At 43.3% G+C, this 20623-nt stretch overlaps 1 protein-coding gene across 6 annotated transcripts in view; it reads right to left on the bottom strand.

The window, feature by feature from the left end:
* SLC35F4 (solute carrier family 35 member F4) overlaps positions 1-20623 on the bottom strand; it is a 363727-nt gene that overhangs the window by 64128 nt on the left and 278976 nt on the right. For all 6 annotated transcript variants that reach the window (XM_073637520.1, XM_073637524.1, XM_073637522.1 and 3 more), the window contains one exon: positions 10432-10726. In XM_073637520.1, coding sequence (XP_073493621.1) covers positions 10432-10726 — 295 coding nt within the window. The remainder of the gene's footprint in view (positions 1-10431; positions 10727-20623) is intronic.

The following is a 20623-nucleotide window of genomic DNA, read 5'->3' as shown; positions in this document are numbered from 1 at the left end:
TTAGGCACCCGTTCAGTGGCTCCATTGGGGCTTATGTCCAAACCCCCCGCAAATGGGATTTGGGTGTATGGGCCGACAGGATCATAGACTATAATGGTGCCAACAGAGCAATTGTGAGCTCTGTCGTGCATCATTTTCGGCCATGAAAAACAGTCCAGTTTCCCTTCAGTGGATTTTACAGGGATAATACTTATCAAGCAGCAGAGTAAATAAATGACTGAGGCCCATTGTGTCCCGTTTGACAGTTGTGCGGAGGGCAGTAGCAGTAACATAGCTACCGGGATGGAGGGGCAGCAGACGGTGCGATCGCCCTAGGCCCCGCGCACAGAGGGGCTCACCCGAAGCTACGCTACACTTAACTATTTAAGCATGTGCATCACGCTGATATAGTTAATCTCCGTGGAAGAGCAGGGAGACATAATCTCCCTGCACTACCGCAGTCTGTTCTTTAGACCTAGGGGCGAGCTGGGTGGCAGAGTAGCATATGCCCTGCGGGACGCTGGGTGCTGGCACTGTACCTGCGACAGCTGCCTCTATCATACTGCAGACACGCCCACGTTGCACGCTGTGTGGGCGTCTGCTGCAGAGGCGTCGGAACGCATGGCGCTGCTTCTTTCCTCCAGAGAGGTGCAGAACAGGAGACGCTGTGGTGCTGTAAGTAAGGGTACGTGCACATGGTCAGCAAACGCTGCGGATTGGATGCAGCACACTTGCGCTGCGAGCAATCCACAGCGGCCAGATGTTACAGTGTGGGCATGGGATTTATACATGCCCATACAAATACCATGCCCACTATGCGTTCCTGTGCTCCTGCGGATCACTCGCGGAGATGGACATGCGGCGCATCTTCACAGACCGCAGCATGTCAATTTCTCTTGCAGAGATGCTGGTCTCTGCAAGAGAAATTCTATAGTGCAATGTATAGGATGCGGTGAAGCCTCATGTGTTCAATGAACACATGCGGCTTCACCTGCGTGCAGCACTTGGGACGCAGCATAGAGTATGCTGCGTTTAAAGCGCTGCCAAAAAGGATCGTGTGCACATACCCTAACAGCTCAGGCTACTGCCTGCACCCAGGGAGGTGGTAGGACTTATCTTGTATCTGTGGTCTTGGTATCTGAGACACAGTGAGATTTATGGGAGCTGCTTGAACTTTTGAACAGATGGGGTCACTGTCCCTGCGAGTCACCCAAGCATCACCCGATCTGTATAAGACTTCAAAGCACTGCCATAAATCTCATCATGCATCAGATAGTGGGACAGACATGACTGGTCAGTATTGTGCACAGCACTGATAGACTTGACCCCGGCTGCAGGACACGACTGATTTGAATATGTCCCTTTCCCTCTTCATATTGTGAGGCAGTGACCGGGATCGTATACGAGGGACAGTATATATCCCCCAGAATGTGTACAAAGACCTATTAAATCCATTGGAGTGCATTGCAGTCACAAACTCACCTGCGGCTCCAATGCAGGAATGAAGGTGAGCATGGACCTGGTCAGGCTATCTGGCTAAGGCAGATTAGTAAAACCCGGCAGGACCTTCATTTCTTGGAGGAGGCTACAGGAAGGCAGTGGGGCGGCCTCCTCCCTCCAACCTGGGTTTTCCAGTGGCTCTTGCCACAGGTCCTTTAAAAACCCTGCATTAAGGAGTAGTGTTGTTCTGTGTTGGGACCTGCTAGGAGTATGGCAGGAAAGCTCGGTGGAACTGTGATCAGCTGACCCCACGCCTGGGAAGGCTCTGCACCCGTCAGGCTCGATGCGGCCGTTGCCCATGGCAACCGTTGTTTATGGACTCATGTTAACCCGGCTGCAAACCGGAGGACTTTCTGTTTACCCGTAAGTTGCTGAATAAAAGCTGTTTATGTTGGACTTGCTTGGGTCACTGCCTCAGTTACTGCACAGTGTGAACACCGCCGCAGCTTCCTCAGCTGACACTATTTCAAAGTAATTACCTAATGATATATAAGTATTTGACTAGGTGAACTTTACCACTATTACTTTTCCCCTGATGAAGCCACCTTGGTAGTGGCGATACTCGTGGGGTTGGGGGGGGGGGGGTTTCTTCCCCTTTTTTTCACCTCTTTATGCATTTTTACACACATCACATGCATGGCACTTTGGGTATTTTCCCTAGATAAAAGTCCTATATTTTTTTCTTGATATGGTTGTACCTACAGCAGAATAGTAATTTTACCCATGTGAGTATCATTTCACATGTTTCCTTGCTTTATCCTGTATTTTAAGCAGGGATTATAATTATTCGCATAACAATTTCTAGGATTGTTCCATTTTGTGTCTATTATGACTCTATGTTTGAGGTTTAGCCCACATAATATTGTGATGGGGCTTGTTGTTATATTGAAGCCTTGTGCTTTCTAAATGTTTTTAACTGGGTTTGTTTGTCTAGTTACTTGTCCAATAAAAATTTATGATTAAAAGTTGGTGATCCCTGTCTATACATACTTCTTTTCTTTCTCTTATGATGTAACTGCAATTGTCTGGTATGTGACGGGATGAACACCATAGTATAGTATTACTATTATTACTATTGTGGTGCCCTCACTTTTTCTCCCTAAAGGTCCTTTAAAAACCCTGCATTAAGGAGTAGTGTTGTTCTGTGTTGGGACCTGCTAGGAGTATGGCAGGAAAGCTCGGCGGAACTGTGATCAGCTGACCCCACGCCTGGGAAGGATCTGCACCCGTCAGGCTCTGAGCGGCCCGGTGCGGCTGTTGCCCACGGCAACCATTGTTTATGGACTCATGTTAACCCGGCTGCGAACGGGAGGACTTTGTTTACCCGTGAGTTGCTGAATAAAAGCTGTTTATGTTGGACTTGCTTGGGTCACTGCCTCAGTTATTGCACAGTGTGAACACCGCCGCCTTACAGTGTATACATATACACCATGTGACGTAGTCCTGTAGCCAGGGTCAGGGTCCTATCAGTGAAGTATTTGTATCATCTCATATTGTAAATTCAGGGTGACAAACATAAAAACCCCATTATAAAACCTTTTATTAAAAAAATATGTCACCATAAAGTTGAGGATAAATATATATGATAAAGATAATAGAAACACCAGTAGGTACATATAGACAATCACATATGAGTGCAGGCCCCTGAACGTATACTCAGTCAGGACAACAAGACCCCCAAAGGGAGAGAAGGGAAAAAGAAGATGTACCGGGGTGCACTTTCTTCTTTACATTAGTAATATTCTACCCCTTTCTCTTTCTTCTGATTCCTTCTTTCTTTCTGTTGCCATTTTGGGGTCTTGTCCAGACAAAAGTATTCCTTTTAGGGTTACCTGGATACATTCAGGGGCCTGCACCCATATGTGGGCCTCTATACACACCTACTAGCTGTTTCTATTTTCTTCTATTTAGCTCTTTGTCATATATATCAGGGCTGTGCAAGTTACAGCCCTCAGAAAGGGACCGACGAGACCAGAATGCGTGGGAGCTAATGCGGAGGCCATTATACAGCGTGGGAGCTAATGCGGGGGTCATTATACAGTGTGGGAGCTAATGCGGGGGTCATTATACAGTGTGGGAGCTAATACGATGGCCATTATACAGTGTGGGAGCTAATGTGGGGCCATTATACAGTGTGGGAGTGAATACAATGGCTATTATACAGCGTGATAGCTATTCCGGGGGCCATTACACAGTGTTGGAGCTAATAGGAGGGCCTTTATGCAGTGTGGGAGCTAAAACAAGGGCCATTATACAGTGTGGGAGCTAATACGAGGGCCATTATTGTCACGCAAGGTGTGGGAAAGACTTAGCGCAACACAAAGGGAAGAGGGAAAGGGAGCCCAGACTCTAGGGAAAGGGGGGAGTGGAGACCTCCTAGGCTGGTCTAGTGTCACTCTGTCTCTCCTAACAACCCTATATTGGCTCTTGACCAATCGCCGCACGCGTGCCTCGCCTTGTCCTTCTCTGGCGTGTGGCTAAGGCTAGGGAAGTGTTAGAACCCTCCTTTTAGTTTTTTTTCTATTTTGTGGTCACGTGACCTGCAGCCTATTATTCCAGCACCGCCCTTCTGGCTTTGCTGGACTTCAGTGTTACTTTGACTCTTAATCTAGCCAGGTGCTTTGTACCTATCTCTATAGTTTGCTTGGTCCTTGGACCTCTAAGTTTTTTTGTCTGTTTGTCTTTTTGCTCCGCTACAACTTCTGTTAGGAGGTGTCCAATTTTGTCCCAGTCCTTAGTACTTTTAGGGACCCCTCCCTTATATCTATAGGTCTGCGTTCAGACTAGCTGAGGACTAAGGCGGGTCTGTTCACAAGGAACATGTTGCCCGCTGCATCATAGGGAATCAGCTTAGTCCTATTGTAGGGACAGTTTTCCTATCTTTCCTTAGTTCTTGTAGCAGATCATAACAGGAAGGGAGGAGATGAGCACTAGTCGATCCCCACTGAACACTAAAGACAACAAGGGAGGACAAAAAGGGGGAAATTGCTTAGCTTTAGATGACTCCAGACAAATGCACACACATCCTCAAGCTCCAGAGAGGAAGAAGTACTGCTCTTGCTAAAGCCTTCACAAGGAGTAATGAATCGCCGGCACCTCCCTCTGGAACACAGCAGGTATTTATACACCCAGGCCAAGGTGTTAATTAGCCAGAGGAAGGTAGCTGCTGGGTCCTAGAGACAGCTTCTAAGAAGATGTCTGTAATGCCAAACGTAGAGATCTCCTGCAACCAACTGCAGGGCGACTGTCACTTCTGACACACCCGTGACAATTATACAGTTTGAAGGCTACTGTGGGGGCCATCATACAGTGTAGGGGCCTATATACAGTGTGGGAGCTACTTCGGGGGGATTGTGATAAACTGTGGGGGGCCATATAACAGTGTGGGGACCACTGTGTGGGCCTTTATACAGTGTGGGGGCTATTGTGGGGAACATTAAAGAGTGTGGAGGCTACTGTGAGGGCACAAAGGAGACATTTTACTATGTAAGGGGCACAGAGATGGCATTATTATGTAGGGTAGTATGAGGAGCATTGCTTTTGTACCACAGTAATAGGGACAGTATTGGGGTATCAGCAGGATAAGGATATTGTGAACTTTGATAATAGATGGGGACGATGCTGGAAAAGTGAGAAGTCAGATGTGTCTTTGTTGTAATCTCTGCAGATGAGTCTTAGTTGGAGAAGTCGTCATGTCGGTCTGGGCCAGATGGAAAAGACAGGAAAAGTGAACGACTCCACTAGAAGAACATCAGTTGTAAGTCACCATCTTTAACTGTACTGTAATTTCTTAAATGTTCTGCAGGAATGGTATCTCCCACTATATGGTCACCATATGGCAGTAATATCAGTGTTGGTCTTTGTGCAGATTTTTTTTCAGTTACTGCAGGGTTTTCTGCTGAGGTTCCCCTATACCGATGGTTAGAGTGCACCACCATAGTTGTAGTCAGGGGTAAGGGCCCACTCAGTTGTTTCGCCCCCTTCCCCTCCCGAGCTGAACCCCTAGCTACGCCTCCACGCAGTAGTGCTGTGTGTGACCAGTATAGAGTATTGTGATAGCTGATAGCTATGTAGACACAGGGTCATTTACACAAACACACAACTGTTCAATTTACGGACCTTCCAGTTTCATGATAAAAGTATATGCGTGCTTTGGTGTGTATGTGGTGTAATACAAGATCCATGGCCAAGACTCCTCCCCCCCCCCAAAAAAATAGACAACTTTGTGTTCAGACACCTGTGTTGTTGCAGATGACCACCAGGAGAGGATCATGAGAATTCAGAAGAAATGAATGTGGAAATGATCACAGCAGAACAACATGTCACTCGTACTGGAATCAATCTGCAGAAGACACTGAATGTCAAAAGTGCAAGAATTAATTGAGGGGGACAAACACAGGAGGGGGGGATTGAGACAGAAAAGGGCCCCAATGTAAGAATAGTACAGGGCGATTCACTTGCTACTTCTAAAAGAGAAGAAGGTCGACAGAGCTGAAATTTGGACTGTACATACCTTGGTTCATGAGAAACTGAGGTTTTAAAGCAGGTGTTGAAAATGTCCACTGTTCGCATCCAAGCACGTCTGCATGTGCCGTTCCATACTGTTGAATCTATTCTGCAGGACCTCTGGGGTCATAGCCTGAATTTCTCACTGTATGCTCTCTCAGAGTGCCTGTAATGTTTGTGGCTTGTTACTGTACACCCGACCTTTCAAATGGCCCCTAAGGAAATAATCCAGCGGTGTTAAAATCAGGCGATCTTGGTGGCCACAGTCCCTTGGAGATTACTCTGTTATCAAAAAAGGCTTCAATACACAGTTTGGATGGCGGATTTAGACCTTCAAACTTCTTTAGAAACTCACTTTGACACCTCTTTAGGGACGCAGTTTCCCAATAAGTTTTTGCAATGCTCTTCCGGTATCCAAGGGGTAACGTTTCTCCTTATGGAGAGTGACATGTTAAGCATGTCAAGGTGGGGAGACTTTTAAGCCGCAATGCTCCTCTGGGAAATATGCAAATTGTCTCTTCAGAGAGGAAGAGGACTAGTACTCTAGTTTCACCTAAAGGAAGTAGCAATCCTAAAAATCAATATTGACCCTTTAATGAGCTTTGTCACATGAAAAGGAATTTTAGTCCTCTTTCTCTCAGTGTAAGAAAACTTGGTTTGAGTCGAAGATCATGGGTCCTCCAGCAAGACAATGACCCAAAAGTACACAGGAATGGTTGAAAAAGAAAAAATGGACTATTTTAAAATGGCCAGCAATGAGTCCTGACCTCAATCCCATTGAAAATCTTTGGGGTGAGCTGAAATCTGCCATTGGGTAAAAGAACCCTGCAAACATTCAAGAGCTTGAACAAACTGCAAAGGAAGAGTGGGAGAAAATTCCAGCTGAGAAGTGCAGGAAGCTTATAGATGGCCACAAGACACGTTTGAAGGCTGTCAGCAATGCCAAAGGGTGTGCAATTAAGAATTAATTAGGGGTGCCTTTATTGCTGCACATGCTTTTTATTGTGTTTCTTCTTTGAAATTGCAACAGTTGAAAAACAATGTTTTACTGTTGTATTACTTTGGACCACTAATTAAAAATCCTGAGAATATCACTGTGACGACACAGAATTTAATATTAATTATCCAGACGTCTATTTTCAGTAGGTCAGGAGACTGTTATATTGTCTGAATGTTGACACTGAGTTGATAGTTACTACAACTTATTGTCTGTTAATTTTGTAAGACAGATACGCATGGTCTTTGAACAATGGATGTTTGCTAATTTTGCTAAGTATGTTGATTAACCATTGTGTGGGTCCTGTGGCCTGTTGACTCGCAAAACAGAGAAGGACAAACTATGCAAATTTATTAAATGCTCAACCAATGAGACACGCACCCCTGCCACCTTCCCCCCTGACCTGTTAATGATGAACTAAGCCACAGATGTAAATATAAAAAGGGATTTCTATCCTGCTGCAAGGAGAATCAGAGAGGCTCTTCAGAACAGCAGCTAGGACACATGGCTCCATCAAAAGGGATACAGATTTGACTTTACAGGATGTCAGCTTAGGGGACCCCAGCCCCAGCTGAAGGGATACAGACCTGCTCCATTGACCATCACTGACCCTATAGAGACTTTTGGGGAAGCCAGGATTGTGACCCTTCGGTCACCTGGTCCCATGGATATGTTCTGAGAAGCCAGGTTGGGACCATCCGGTCACCTGGCCCCATGGAGATGTTTGGGGAAGTCAGGATTGTGACCCTCCGGTCTCTTGGCCCCATGGATATGCTCGGAGAAGCCAGGGTGGGACCCCCGGGTCTCCTGGCCTTGTACCTCAATGGACTGTCAGCTTCCTAAGCTTGCCGCTACCTCCTCTCTGTGGGTGTCAACCCAAAGCGGGGTGTCACTGGTTGAGGTAGTTGGTGTCACGGGTGTGTCAGGTGTAATAGACAGTCGCTCTGGATATGGCGGTAGAAGGTCACTGCCTTGGCATTACAGATACCTTCTTAATCCTTCCTTTTGGACCCAGCGGCGACCTCCCTCCTGCTGCTGATTGACACACCCTTGCCTGGGAGTAAAAAACACTCAGTTTGCTCCAAGAAATCACTGGTGATACTTCTATGTACCTTTCTGCAGGCTTGGAGCACTAGCAGTCGCCTAGCTTCTTCTCTGGTGCCCTTGGATGACACTTGGCGATACTCCTCTGGTGTCTGCTCAAGCTAAGTTTATCCCCTTTGTTTGTCTACCTTGTTGTCTTTAGTTTGTAGTGGGACCTGACCAGTGCTCAGCCCTCCCCCTCCCTATCTAGGGCCAAACTCTAGGGACAGCCAGGGCTTAGGGTCCTGCTTGGCGATAGCTGTGGAACCTATATAGGGACGGTAGGGTAGGCAGGGTGATATGTGATATTAGATCTGCCTAGGGGTTTTCACTCCCCCTTTCCCTACCTAGTGTTTGGGGCTTCCTCCCCCTCTTCCCTTCATTTTGCACTTAGTCTTTTCCACACCTTGCGTGACATTTGGCCCTGGAAGTCCCAAAGTCGCAGCTGCTCTATTTCCGGCGGGCCAGCCGAAGGGTAAGACTGTGTAATTTTGCACCATTTTGGGTATTTGCTGGGACTGTTCTATATGTTTATTGTCTGTTTGGTGGTTCAATAAAGTATTGCCACACTGTTTTACCCTCACCCTGTGTTGTCTGAGTAGTATTATGCCCATGGAAGACCACGTGTCTTCACAATAACTTTGGTACATTTCCATTTGTTTCTGAAGATATTGTACAGCCTTTGAAAAAAATGAAGGGGTGCCAATAATGGTGAGCAGCACTGTATGCAGCATCCACAGAGGAACGTATAACACACAAATCGTTGTGGCCTCCACGGTCCCCAGACTGAATTATGTGTGACATTTATCTATAGGGTTAGGACATAAATTCACAGATAATGCCCAAACTGAAAGGCAAATTGAAATTTATGCTTGGAATATATCTTGGAGACAAGATATTCCTGAACATAAGACGGGCACAACTTTCCATCGCCACTTCCAGTATCTCCTGTAACATTTAAGTAGGTAATTACTCCATCATTCTGGACAAAACACAAAAGCAGGAATAGAGTTCATGCATTATGGATGATTATGTTGTGTGGGTGTGATATGGTATGTGCCATTAATGGATGTTGTTATTATGCAATATCATTGCATATGCTGAATAGTAGTATTATTTGGGCCTTTATTGGTAATAGTTAGAAACTGTTTGGTGCAAGGGGACAGATTTGTCAAAACAGTCTAAAAGTAAATTATCATTGCTTCCCTTAGCAACTAGTCACAGAGCAGCTTTCATTTTTACCAGTGCTGTTTAAAGAAATGAAAGCTAAGCTCTGATTGGTTGCTGCGGACATCAAAGAGAGAGTTAATAAAGTAGACCTGTGTGTTGCATAATAGTCTGGGTGGCGCTTTGGTTTGGGCCATGTATGAGGTGAACTTGACCTGATATACCTACACCGGAACATAAATGTACTTGGGAAAATAGAATGGTCTACATATTGTTCTTGTAGCCCTCTGATGTATCTAATATCCATATTATACATATTATGGCTTCATATCATGACTGTAAAAGCTACATTGGAAAATAAGGGTTCACATCAGATTTGTAAATTCATTTTGGTCTTCTATTTGTGGTGATATCTGTTTATCCTACTTTATTTCTTACATCCATTTCTGGTTGAGTCTTAGCTGGTTTGGGTTTATGTCTCCTGTAGTAGCCTTTAATCATTCGCATGTTATCGATATTCACCCCTTCCTAGTAAATGACACGCAGCAGGAGTGGGCTCAGGAGCTGAACACAGGTTGGGCTGGGCACAAGAGGACCAGTGACATAAATTGTAGATTATGGGCCCCAATGCAAAATTTCCAACAATCATCTTTAATAGACATTGATCTTCTCATATGGGCCAAAGGGGCCTTTGCCCCCCCCCCCCCCACTACCCAACAGGCTACAGGACCTGTGTGCAACTGCAAAACCTGTACCCACTATAGTTATACCCCTGTAGAGAAGTCTGGACACTGAGAAAAAGGGCAACTCTATGATTCCTCCCCACCCAAACCAGGTAGGGACGCCTGTCCCCATGTTTGGCTCATTTTTTTAGCTACTGTATGTTTCTCTGAAATGTTGGAGAATATTTATAATTAAATCCAATGCTTTATACATGATGCCAAGGAATGGAGACCCTTCATTTGTATTTGTCCATATAGGTATAAAACAGCAAGAACATTTGCTAAGTCATAAACAAATAATGCTGGGCAAACTTACAATGTGCTTCAAATGTATTGGCACTGGTAATTCTAACATACTCCATAGGGCACAACGCAAACGCACTGCGATATCAAGTGCAACTATCGTCAGGTTTATCCTGACAAACCTGGTTAAAATCTAGATAAATTATATTGTGCAAAACTTAGATTTTGACCTACCTGATTTTTTGGAGAAGGGACTGCTTCTCTTGTGCTGTTGCTAGATGGCCAGAATAATACACTGGGAAAAACATAATGTTCCAATTGGTTGAGAACCAAGTCATAAAGAATGGGCAGTAGAAGTTCTTGTATGTGATTTTTACTATCTGCGTTGTTCCAACCCAAGATGAAGACACTGAAAGAATAATCAAGAATCCCCAGACAATTTTTAGGAATGTGGAGGTACATGACTGACATCGAGATTTTTCGTGATTTTCGGGTGTATTCTCTGCATTTGCTTGTGCTCCATCTCCACCTAGAAAACAGACACAAAAACATATATTTTTTTATTTGTATTCTGGAGCAATTTTGATATTTATCATTACTTTGGAGAATACACTATATTATCTCCGCTCTGATCAACGGGTCAGATCCCTCTCTTCCCCAACATCATCTGTTAGGGGAGTGGGGGGGGGCCCATACATATTAGATAGCTGACTGATCTTGATGAATTCAGTGGGTTCTGATGTTTTACTGAATGAATTTTGGGGCCTTTAGGATCTGTAGAGATCAAAACAGTTGGACTGAGCAATGGGCAGGTGTATTGCTGGCTTTGAAAAGTAGGAGTGTTTTTCTTATCATCTCGGATAAACCCTTTAACCAGTGATTAATCCAGAGATTTAGTCCCACCTAATCCAAGAACTAGTGGATGGGGTTTGGATGTGTCCATAAAATTTTCGGTTTCTTGTCTAGTTCTTGGATATGATGCATATCTTTGCTTACAGTGAGGTTATTTATTTTGTGATCTAAAGTTCGTAATACATTTAATTATACCTGAATTAGGGTATATGAACACAACGTCTTTTTCCAGGCGGAAACCACCTGAAAAAGCGTGACATGATCGCCGGTAAAAATAAACAGTATGTACATGTTCAGTCTTTTGTCACATCTTTAGTCTTGAATTACAAAGACTTAACAACTATTGTCTATTGATGCCTTCAGTCTACCCATCTCCTTTGCACCCTGTGTAGAAATATCACTGCATTTGCTGTCCTATAGGTATATTCAGACCACATTTGATGGTCAAGTATTAGCATTTTCCAGCTGCAGCACTGAGTTTTCATATTTTAGATTTTCAATAGTTTTCTTTTTTCCCGTTTCTCAAACTACAAGGACATGTAAGCATATCAGCACTCAAGTCACATGCTAAAGATGTCAATTTGTCATATGAAAGCCCCATCTATTATGTCATATTATTTTCCCCAAACCACAGCTGTAGTCTTGTAAAAAAAATGGGCTAATTCTCATGCAGAGTTCATCTCCTGTGCATTGTGACATCACCGAGAACACCAATATCGTGCATTTTATCATGAATCATCCTTTCATTACAATTTCCTGTGCCAGGAGCAAAACATTGTCATTAAATGTTCTTTAGATATGATATATTCATCATAAAGTAATGCTGAAAAATATACATGAATATGCAATACAACATTTTTGGAGCGGATATGACAATTCAACATAGTTAATAGGAGCGGGTGTCCTGAGGTTGGGTTTTCCCTCTATTAGGCTCTCTATATCCCACAACAAGTAATTTCAATGGACATACTGCATTACATTGTTTTCTTGGTATCCCACTACAAGTAAAATTCTTATCACCCATGTAGTTCTCCAACAGATAGTAGCTAAACACAAGGGCCCCAATTCATCAAGACCAGCACACCTCTTAATGAATCAGGGGCGTCTGAAAAGAAGTGGCGGGCTCCACAGCACGTTATGAATTAGATGACCCGTGGCGTTATGTCCCTGTTCCGCACCTGACATCTCTGCCCTTTTTGGCGGAGCTATTCAAAACTGGTGTGAAAACCTCGAATTGTGCAAAAATATTTTTGACTTATCAAAGTGTTTTACACCTGGTTTCTGGAAACAACACTTTGATGAATCGAGGCAACGGTGTTCCAGGAGGGGAACCTCCAGTGACCAGCTTGATACCAAGTACCCACAATGTGAAAAAGGTTAATCCAAATAATGCAACCTAATAAGAACATCACTAAAAATACTTACAGCTCCATTGTCTAAATTTCTTTCCTATGAAAGATAAATTTTACATGGAGAAAAATTATGTTAAAATTTTAACTCAATATAGCAAATAATTCAATAAAACGAGTTAAAAAAAATAAAATGAATATATATATATTATATGTATTTAATAATAATAAAAATATATATATATATTATAATAAAAAATATATATAACAAATATGGATGAGACAGACTTTAGGCTTAGCCCAGTTGTGACGTGACACATATTACGTTTGTGCAGGACAGGAGCCTGGTAATGGGGCCAACTCCTACCCTACAAAGGTTCCCTCAATGCAGTAACCCATTCCCATTCACCTTTTTAAGGGATGTGGGCGGCTGTTGCAATCTCAAGCCGTTACTCATCTAAATGACCTCCTTGTAATGCTACACTTCACTCGCAGCGAACACTGTAGGCTGACAACATTTTTAAAACAAAAAATGTCAGTGCTTCCTTCTACACTGCATGCAAGGGACTACACTAATGGCTTTCATGCTTCCCAAATACAGGTGGACTGACAACACCATGAGGAAGGTTCTTCCACACTCTGATTCTGCAGTGTTTTTTTGATGGACCTTCAAAACAATCCGACTTTCCTAAATGTCTCAACCTGATTTTTCCCACAGTTAAATGGACCAATCTATTTCATTATAGAGTCAATGGGGAGTCTGATTGATAATCAAGAATTCCCAGGAGTGGCCATAATTTATGTTATATGAAAACGGACAAGAAAAACCTCCATGAAATATATAAAGTCGCTGTATGTGGAAACAGCGAACATGTCAGATATGTTTCTTTGGTATCTAATTTTGGGGATAATAATAGCTTATTGTGAATGAAGACAAATGGAAAAAACATCTGTATAGCTATAGACGATGCTAACTTAGCAGCTTAAATTTGTCTCAATTCTACAGTTTCAGGAAAAAGTAGATGAATACTCTGGAATTACCCATATTTCTACATTTATACAAATAAAATGTGGTCTGAATGTTGCTACCTAAATCACAATTATAGACAAACAAAATCCAACTAAACTAATTCACAAATAATTGTACAGTTCATGTGTTACATTGACCATAGTATCCAATATAATACGAATGTGCAGGGATTTCAAGTAAGTGAATATTTTTGTTAACGTCTTAATTAGTGTTGAGCGAATTTGTTCGGCATTTCAAATTAGAGTTCGTGTTCGGGGTTACGGCTTGTTCGCGCCAAAAAATCTGCTCCGCCCATGAACATCCCTGATTTGCTATGCTGTCACGCAGATAGTTAGTGTGAACCACTCTTTGGGGCAAACCACTGTAGGATGACCCCGGAAGACACATCATAGAAATGCAGGAAGTAGGAAAATGCTATAAAAGCACTATTAAAGATCGGGCGTAAATCAATCTACAGAAATATAAATTGTCTACATATAAAGAAAATTCGGAACTGTTGCTACTGTCCCTAGGATTGGGACCAATAAGAAAAGAAAGCTGAATGCAGCCAAATGTTAAAAGTAATATGACGCGCCCCCTGGGACATATTCCTTTTTGAGGGGAATACCCGGCACCGGATCAGATGGGGGGGGGTCTCCGAGCGGCTGTGACCCGGCCCGTGCCCAGGGCGTCAAGCTCAGTGTTATGTGGCAGTCCTACAGATGTTATTAAGAGTTCTTTTGTGTCGACTACGCCACCCGTTGTGATGCGGTCACTGTGGCCGCCGCTGCAGCAGGGTCCGCTGAGGCTGATGGTGGGTGCGCAGCTTGGTGGGATAACCCCCAACGGGAGGGGTATAGCCTCAGAGGGGACAGGCGCAGAGGATGGGGGTTGTGGTGGTGTAGTGCAGACGGCAGTGAAGACAGAGTCGGGTTGTGCAGTTAAGGGTGTTTACTTACTGCAGATGTTGTACTGGTCACTCCAGCTGCTAGTGACCACCCGAGCCGTGCTGCGTCCACCAGGTCCTGGATCCCGCCAACCCCCAAACAAGTCCGGAGCGTGGCCCTGAGCTCTCTTTCTGTCCCGTTCTCTGGCCGTCCCCACCAGTGATCCACCTAGGTCCAGCTCCCTCGGGCCTTCTGTTGGGACACCCTTGGCCCTGGGTTCCCTGACCCTTCATGTGGTGTGCCTTCGGGGTGGATGTGATGGGTGACCGTGGCAAACGCTGCCCACGGTCTCCGGTCTCTGGCTGGGGAATGTTTTTACCCCCACCAGCTTGGGTTCCGGTACCCTGATGCCGACTCTTCACCCGGTGCTTTTAGTTGGGATCTCAGAGTCCTTCTCTGCTGTGCTCTGGGTCTTTCTCTTTTCTCCTCTCTCACTCTGGGTCTTGGTCTTTCTTCTCTCCTCTGCTCCTGACTTGTTCTCTGCAGCTGACTCTCTGCATCTGATCCTCTGCATCTGACCCTGATCTTTGTTGGTGCCCACCTTATATACACCCTCTATGTGTGAGCTCAGGTGACCAGCACCCAATGAGCTCCTAACTTTACCCAGGCTGCTCCCCCTATCTGCCCCTACACTACTTGGGATGTACCACCCCCCTCCCACTCCAGCCAGGAACAGACTCGGTCGTACCTGCACATTTCTAAGTGGGAGTACCGTTGGTCTGTTCCCCGGAAATGGGATGTATGTAGTGCATGCAGCCTACCGAGCTCAGTTCCACTCTCCATCCTTACCCGGGAGTGGAATATCACACCTCTGGGTTGAGGTGCAATACTCCTGTAGCAGCCGAATCCTCAGGGTGCTACAAATACATTTTTATTAATTCATAATAGACAATTAAAATACTTAAAAAGGGAAAAGTAACAGAGAAACCTCACACATCCAGGTAACAGAAACCATATAAAAAAATAATGCTGGGAGATATGTGCACTGACAAAACAAGTAAGGAATTTTTTCAAAGCCATTTTATAAATAATGATGACATCTAGATATAGTATCAATGTGGTCTAATAAGTAGTCTCGATTCCCACGAGGCTTTGGCAAAAATTACCAATGAACAGATGAAACAAAAGGGGAAAAAAGGAACAACGCACACCAATATCAAAACCTTATCCAGACTGGGAGACATAATGGAAGCAGCATCACGGTTTAGGGATGCTTTGCTGTCTTGGCGATCATTGTGAGAACATGGATTCAAAGTTTTAGAAAAAAACATTTTATAGGAAAATATACAGACAACAGTCCATGAGCCCAAGCTGAAGAGATTATGGATGATGAAACACAATGACCCAAAGTACCCAAGCAAATCAACTAAACAATGTTTAAAAAAGAAGTCATTGGGGTCGATTCATCAAGACTGGCGTAGCGTGCGCTTGTGCGACGCCAGTCTTGCTGGAGTACAAGGGGACAAATTCATTAAGATGTGTGCAACACAATGAATTCTGTCCCTCTTCAGAGTGTCGTGCACCTCCTTAAAAATGCTGTCCCTTTTGATGAATTTGATGGGTGTACATGACCATGACCTGCCCCAGCTCCTCCCCAGCTTTGGCCATTTTGGTGGTACTATTTCAAACTGGTGTGAATCCCTGTGGCGTCAAAAATTTTGCAACTTTTTAAAGCTTTTACACCAGTTTTCTGATTAATTGGCTCCTTTGTGTTTTGGAATGGCCATTAATCCTGCTGAGATGATATGGCATGACCTGTAGAAGGCTATGCAAACATTGTATCACAGAAGTGTTGAGAAGCAGGGGAGAAAGGGTCCAAAATTATTGCTCAACACTGTGCCAAGCTTATTTGCTGCTACAGGGAACTTTTGGTGATGTCTGATACTAAAGGATCTACATGTATTGAATTCAATGGTTTACTTACTTTTTCTTCCTGCACTGTGAATATGTATTCAATGTTAATTTAGTTAAATTGCAATTGTGGCTAAGATAACATCAGACCACATTTTTTGTATTCAATGCAGAAATTTACAGTACATTATTCCAAGGGGTTCACTTTCTCATTTTTGCAATTATATATAAGAACACATCAGAATTACAAGCTGCACTTGTTAGATGGGAGCCCCAGTTAAAGATGTTGCATTGGGCGCCAGGAGATTCAAATGACTATGCTGTAAAATTATTAATTAAGGGCATCAATTCTAAAAATGTTCAATTTCTTTAGTGAAATCCAGCACCTGGTCTATTAATTAACACCGCAGTTAGTTTTAGGTATAATATGGCTACAGTCAAGATATCTGCATAGGGGAATGGAAGTTCCATTAACTGTGCTGATAAATGGAAATGTTGTATTTTCCATATGATTGCCCACTTAGCAATAACTAATTTTTAAAAAATAAAAGGATAAAATGGATTTAATTTAATGCCACACTAATTCCTAGTTGTTGGGCATAATCTACAGTAAATTTACTGGAGTAGAAATGAAACCACATACTAGGGTTATTTGTTTGATCACTCAAGTCCCTTAAATGCAAGTCTGGAATGTGCACTAGACACTATAGATCATTAACCACACAGGAAGTAACATAATGGCTCTATGCCTCTTCTCTGACATCACTTCCTGCTCTGCTGCTATTGGTTGACACTTCAGTAGACTGACTTCCTGCTCTACCTTTCCCCCATGCATTCATTCTGCAGTCATTGCTAGCAAATCTGAAAGATGTGTACTTTAATTTAGGTAATTTTCTCTGTTTCTGTTCCAAAAGCATAGAAAACCGTGAAAAAGAAAATATAGCATTGTGTATTTCTGGTATAATGGGCAAAGTGCATGCAGGGGGCAGGCAGAGCAGGAAACTTGTGAGGTGCAATTTCAACCAATTATGTCAGAGAAGGGGGTATCGTGTTTCCTTGTACAATCCACCAACATGCAGCCATTGTATTAGTTGCTGTAGTGTTAAGTATAGAGGAGCTTGAAAACTTGCATTTACAACCACACTGAAAGAGTTACCATCCTTGGCATGATATATGTCCCTAATAGTAAATTTGTACTAAATTCAAAAGTTTGCCTAGAGTTTTACTTTGAAATAGAAATATATAGCAGAAGTAGTATGATCCCAAATTTACACAGGCTAAAACTAGATCAGACCGATAAATTGCCAACTCCATGCTGGCTAAATGCGGTGCAAGTCATATATTCATTTTTTAACACATTTTTATCCAGAATTTTGGTGCAGTTCGCTTAGTAAATCAAAATAAGAAAATCTCCAGAATATCATCAACTACAACGCCAAGTATCAGTGTCAACTAAATTCAATCGCCAGCACAATATGCATTAGAAAATTATCTGAGTATTCATCAACGTTCTTTACATACTTCCAGACCCAACCTCATTCCTGTTTTATTTATTGGATTGCTCAGTAGAGTGCTTGGCTTTGCAAAACAAAAACTCTTTCTGTACCTAGTAAAGCAACACAAAGCAGTGTACATGAGCCTGTTTGACATGTAAAACACACAGACACTAAACTGATACTTAAAGCTGATGGGTTCTGTTACACATTCTACATTTACAACTCTCACAAGTTATATATCTGATGTTTGTATATAGGAAGAGGGTGATCCAACAGCAATAAACCCTCCTCCAAGGAGTGATAGAGCAGTTGCATACAGAGCCTTACCTGTGTGTATAGTCTTGCTATTCTGGCTCAGCAAGGCCCAAAGTGATATAATAAAGCAGTCATTGATCATTAAAGGAGTTATTCAGGACAATATATTTTTTTACTACAGGTCTAAGAACTAAACAGACAGGTAGTTGCAGACTACCTTCCTGTTGTACCGGGCGCTGATCTATGCCAGCACAGAGTGGTCACTGACTGCTTCTGCCAGATATTTGGCAGCTTCCGTTGACAGAGCAACGGCTTCTCTTCCGCTCTGCTCTGTTGATGGGGCGTGACTGTAGGCATCATGCTGATTGACAGCCGGCTCCCCGCTGCCTAACTGCAGGGAGCCGACTGTCATTTAGTATGACGTAGGCAGTCACGCCCCATCTATAGAGCAGCCCGGAAGAAGAGCTCCTCTGTTGACATTGAGCAGCTGAATTGCCGACAGGAGCGGTTGGTGACTGCTCGGGTGGAGCCAGGTAGAACAAGCAGGTAGTTACTACCTGCTTGTTAGTTTTTAGGTCCATAGTAAAAAAAAATATAATAGTCCTGGACAACCCCTTTGAATCACCCATCTTGTAATGATACTGAGATAGCTCTGCAGATCCTATCACAGTCTACAGTCATGGCCAAAAGTATTGAGAATGAGACAAATAGTAATTTTTCCAAAGTTTACTGCTTCATTTTTTGTAATGGCAATTTGCATATACTCCTGAATGTCAAAGAGTGATCAGCTTAACAGCAATTACTGTACTTGCAAAGTCAATATTTGCCCAGAAAATGACCTTTAACCCCCAAAACACATTTCAACATCATTGCAGTCCTGCCTTAAAAGGAGCAGCTAACATCGTTTTAGTGATTGATCCATTAACACAGGTGTGGGTGTTGATGAGGACAGGGCTGGCGATCAATCAGTCATGATTAAGTAAGAATGACATCACTGGACACTTTAAAAGGAGGCTGGTTCTTGGTATCATTGTTTCTCTTCAGTTAACCATGGTTATCTCTAAAGAAACACGTGCAGCCATCATTGCATTGCACAAAAATGGCCTAACAGGGAAGAGTATCGCAGCTACAAAGATTGCACCTCAGTCAACAATCTATCGCATCATCAAGAACTTCAAGGAGAGAGCTTCCATTGTTGTCAAAAAGGCTCCAGGGCGCCCAAGAAAGACCAGCAAGCGCCAGGACCGTATCTTAAAACTGTTTCAGCTGCGGGATCGGACTACCAGCAGTGCCGAGCTTGCTCAGGAATGGCAGCAGGCTGGTGTGAGTGCTTCTGCACGCACTGTGAGGCGTAGACTCTTTGAGCAAGGGCTGGTTTCAAGGAGGGCAGCAAAGAAGCCACTTCTCTCCAGGAAAAACATCAGGGACCGACTGATATTCTGCAAAAGGTACAGGGAGTGGACTACTGAGGACTGGGGCAAAGTCATTTTCTCTGATGAATCCCCTTTTCGATTGTTTGGGACATCTGGAAAACAGCTTATTCGGAGAAGAAGAGGTGAGCGCTACCACCAGTCTTGTCTCATGCCAACTGTAAAGCATCCTGAAACCATTCATGTGTGGGGTTGCTTCTCAGCCAAGGGAATCGGCTCACTCACAGTCTTGCCTAAAAACACAGCCATGAATAAAGAATGGTACCAGAATGTCCTCCAAGAGCAACTTCTCCCAACCGTCCAAGACCAGTTTGGCACCCAACAATGCCTTTTCCAGCATGATGGAGCACCTTGCCATAAAGCAAAGGTGATAACTAAATGGCTTATGGAACAAAACATAGAGATTTTGGGTCCATGGCCTGGAAACTCCCCAGATCTTAATCCCATTGAGAACTTGTGGTCAATCATCAAGAGACGGGTGGACAAACAAAAACCAACAAATTCTGGCAAAATGCAAGCATTGATTATGCAAGAATGGACTGCTATCAGTCAGGATTTGGTCCAAAAGTTGATTGAGAGCATGCCAGGGAGAATTACAGAGGTCTTGAAGAAGAAGGGGCAACACTGCAAATATTGACTTGCTGCATTAACTCATTCTAACTGTCAATATAACCTATTGGTACTCATAATATGATTGCAATTATATTTCTGTATGTGATATAAACATCAGACAAACACTAATAAAAACCAGAGGCCAGCAGATCATGTGAAAATATAATTTTGGTGTCATTCTCAAAACTTTTGGCCATGACTGTACACACCAAAGCTATAGTGAGCTGCAGAAAACAGGAAATGTTAGACCAATGTGTAAAAACCAGCAAATAGTTTTAAAATGTATTATAAAAAAAATTAAGAAAACCTCCAAAATTAAAAAAAAGTTAGCCATTGTCTCCCATTTTTTGTGTTTTTTACCATGCCCTTCTTTATAGAAAAGCATATCAGACTGGTAAAAAAAGGTATGCCAGTGAACACTGCCAAGCATGGAGTGGCATACGCCAAAAAAGTACACTCATGTCACATGCCGGCTATTGATACATTTACTGTTTTCACAGGGAGCTTTCTCAGCATATTCACCAAATAAGCAGCACAAAAAAAGAGAACAGAGTGAACGGAGTCTTACTGACGCAAGTTTTGTGACGTTTTCATCTAATATATATAATTGTCTTATCCCGTCTGT

The sequence above is a fragment of the Phyllobates terribilis genome, unplaced genomic scaffold (assembly GCF_046119375.1).
Source record: "Phyllobates terribilis strain yellow unplaced genomic scaffold, ASM4611937v1 Scaffold_7__3_contigs__length_470593459, whole genome shotgun sequence".
NCBI classification, from domain to species: Eukaryota; Metazoa; Chordata; class Amphibia; order Anura; family Dendrobatidae; genus Phyllobates; species Phyllobates terribilis.
The sequence above is the reverse complement of the archived record's forward strand: the minus strand, read 5'-3'. Positions and strand labels throughout refer to the sequence as shown.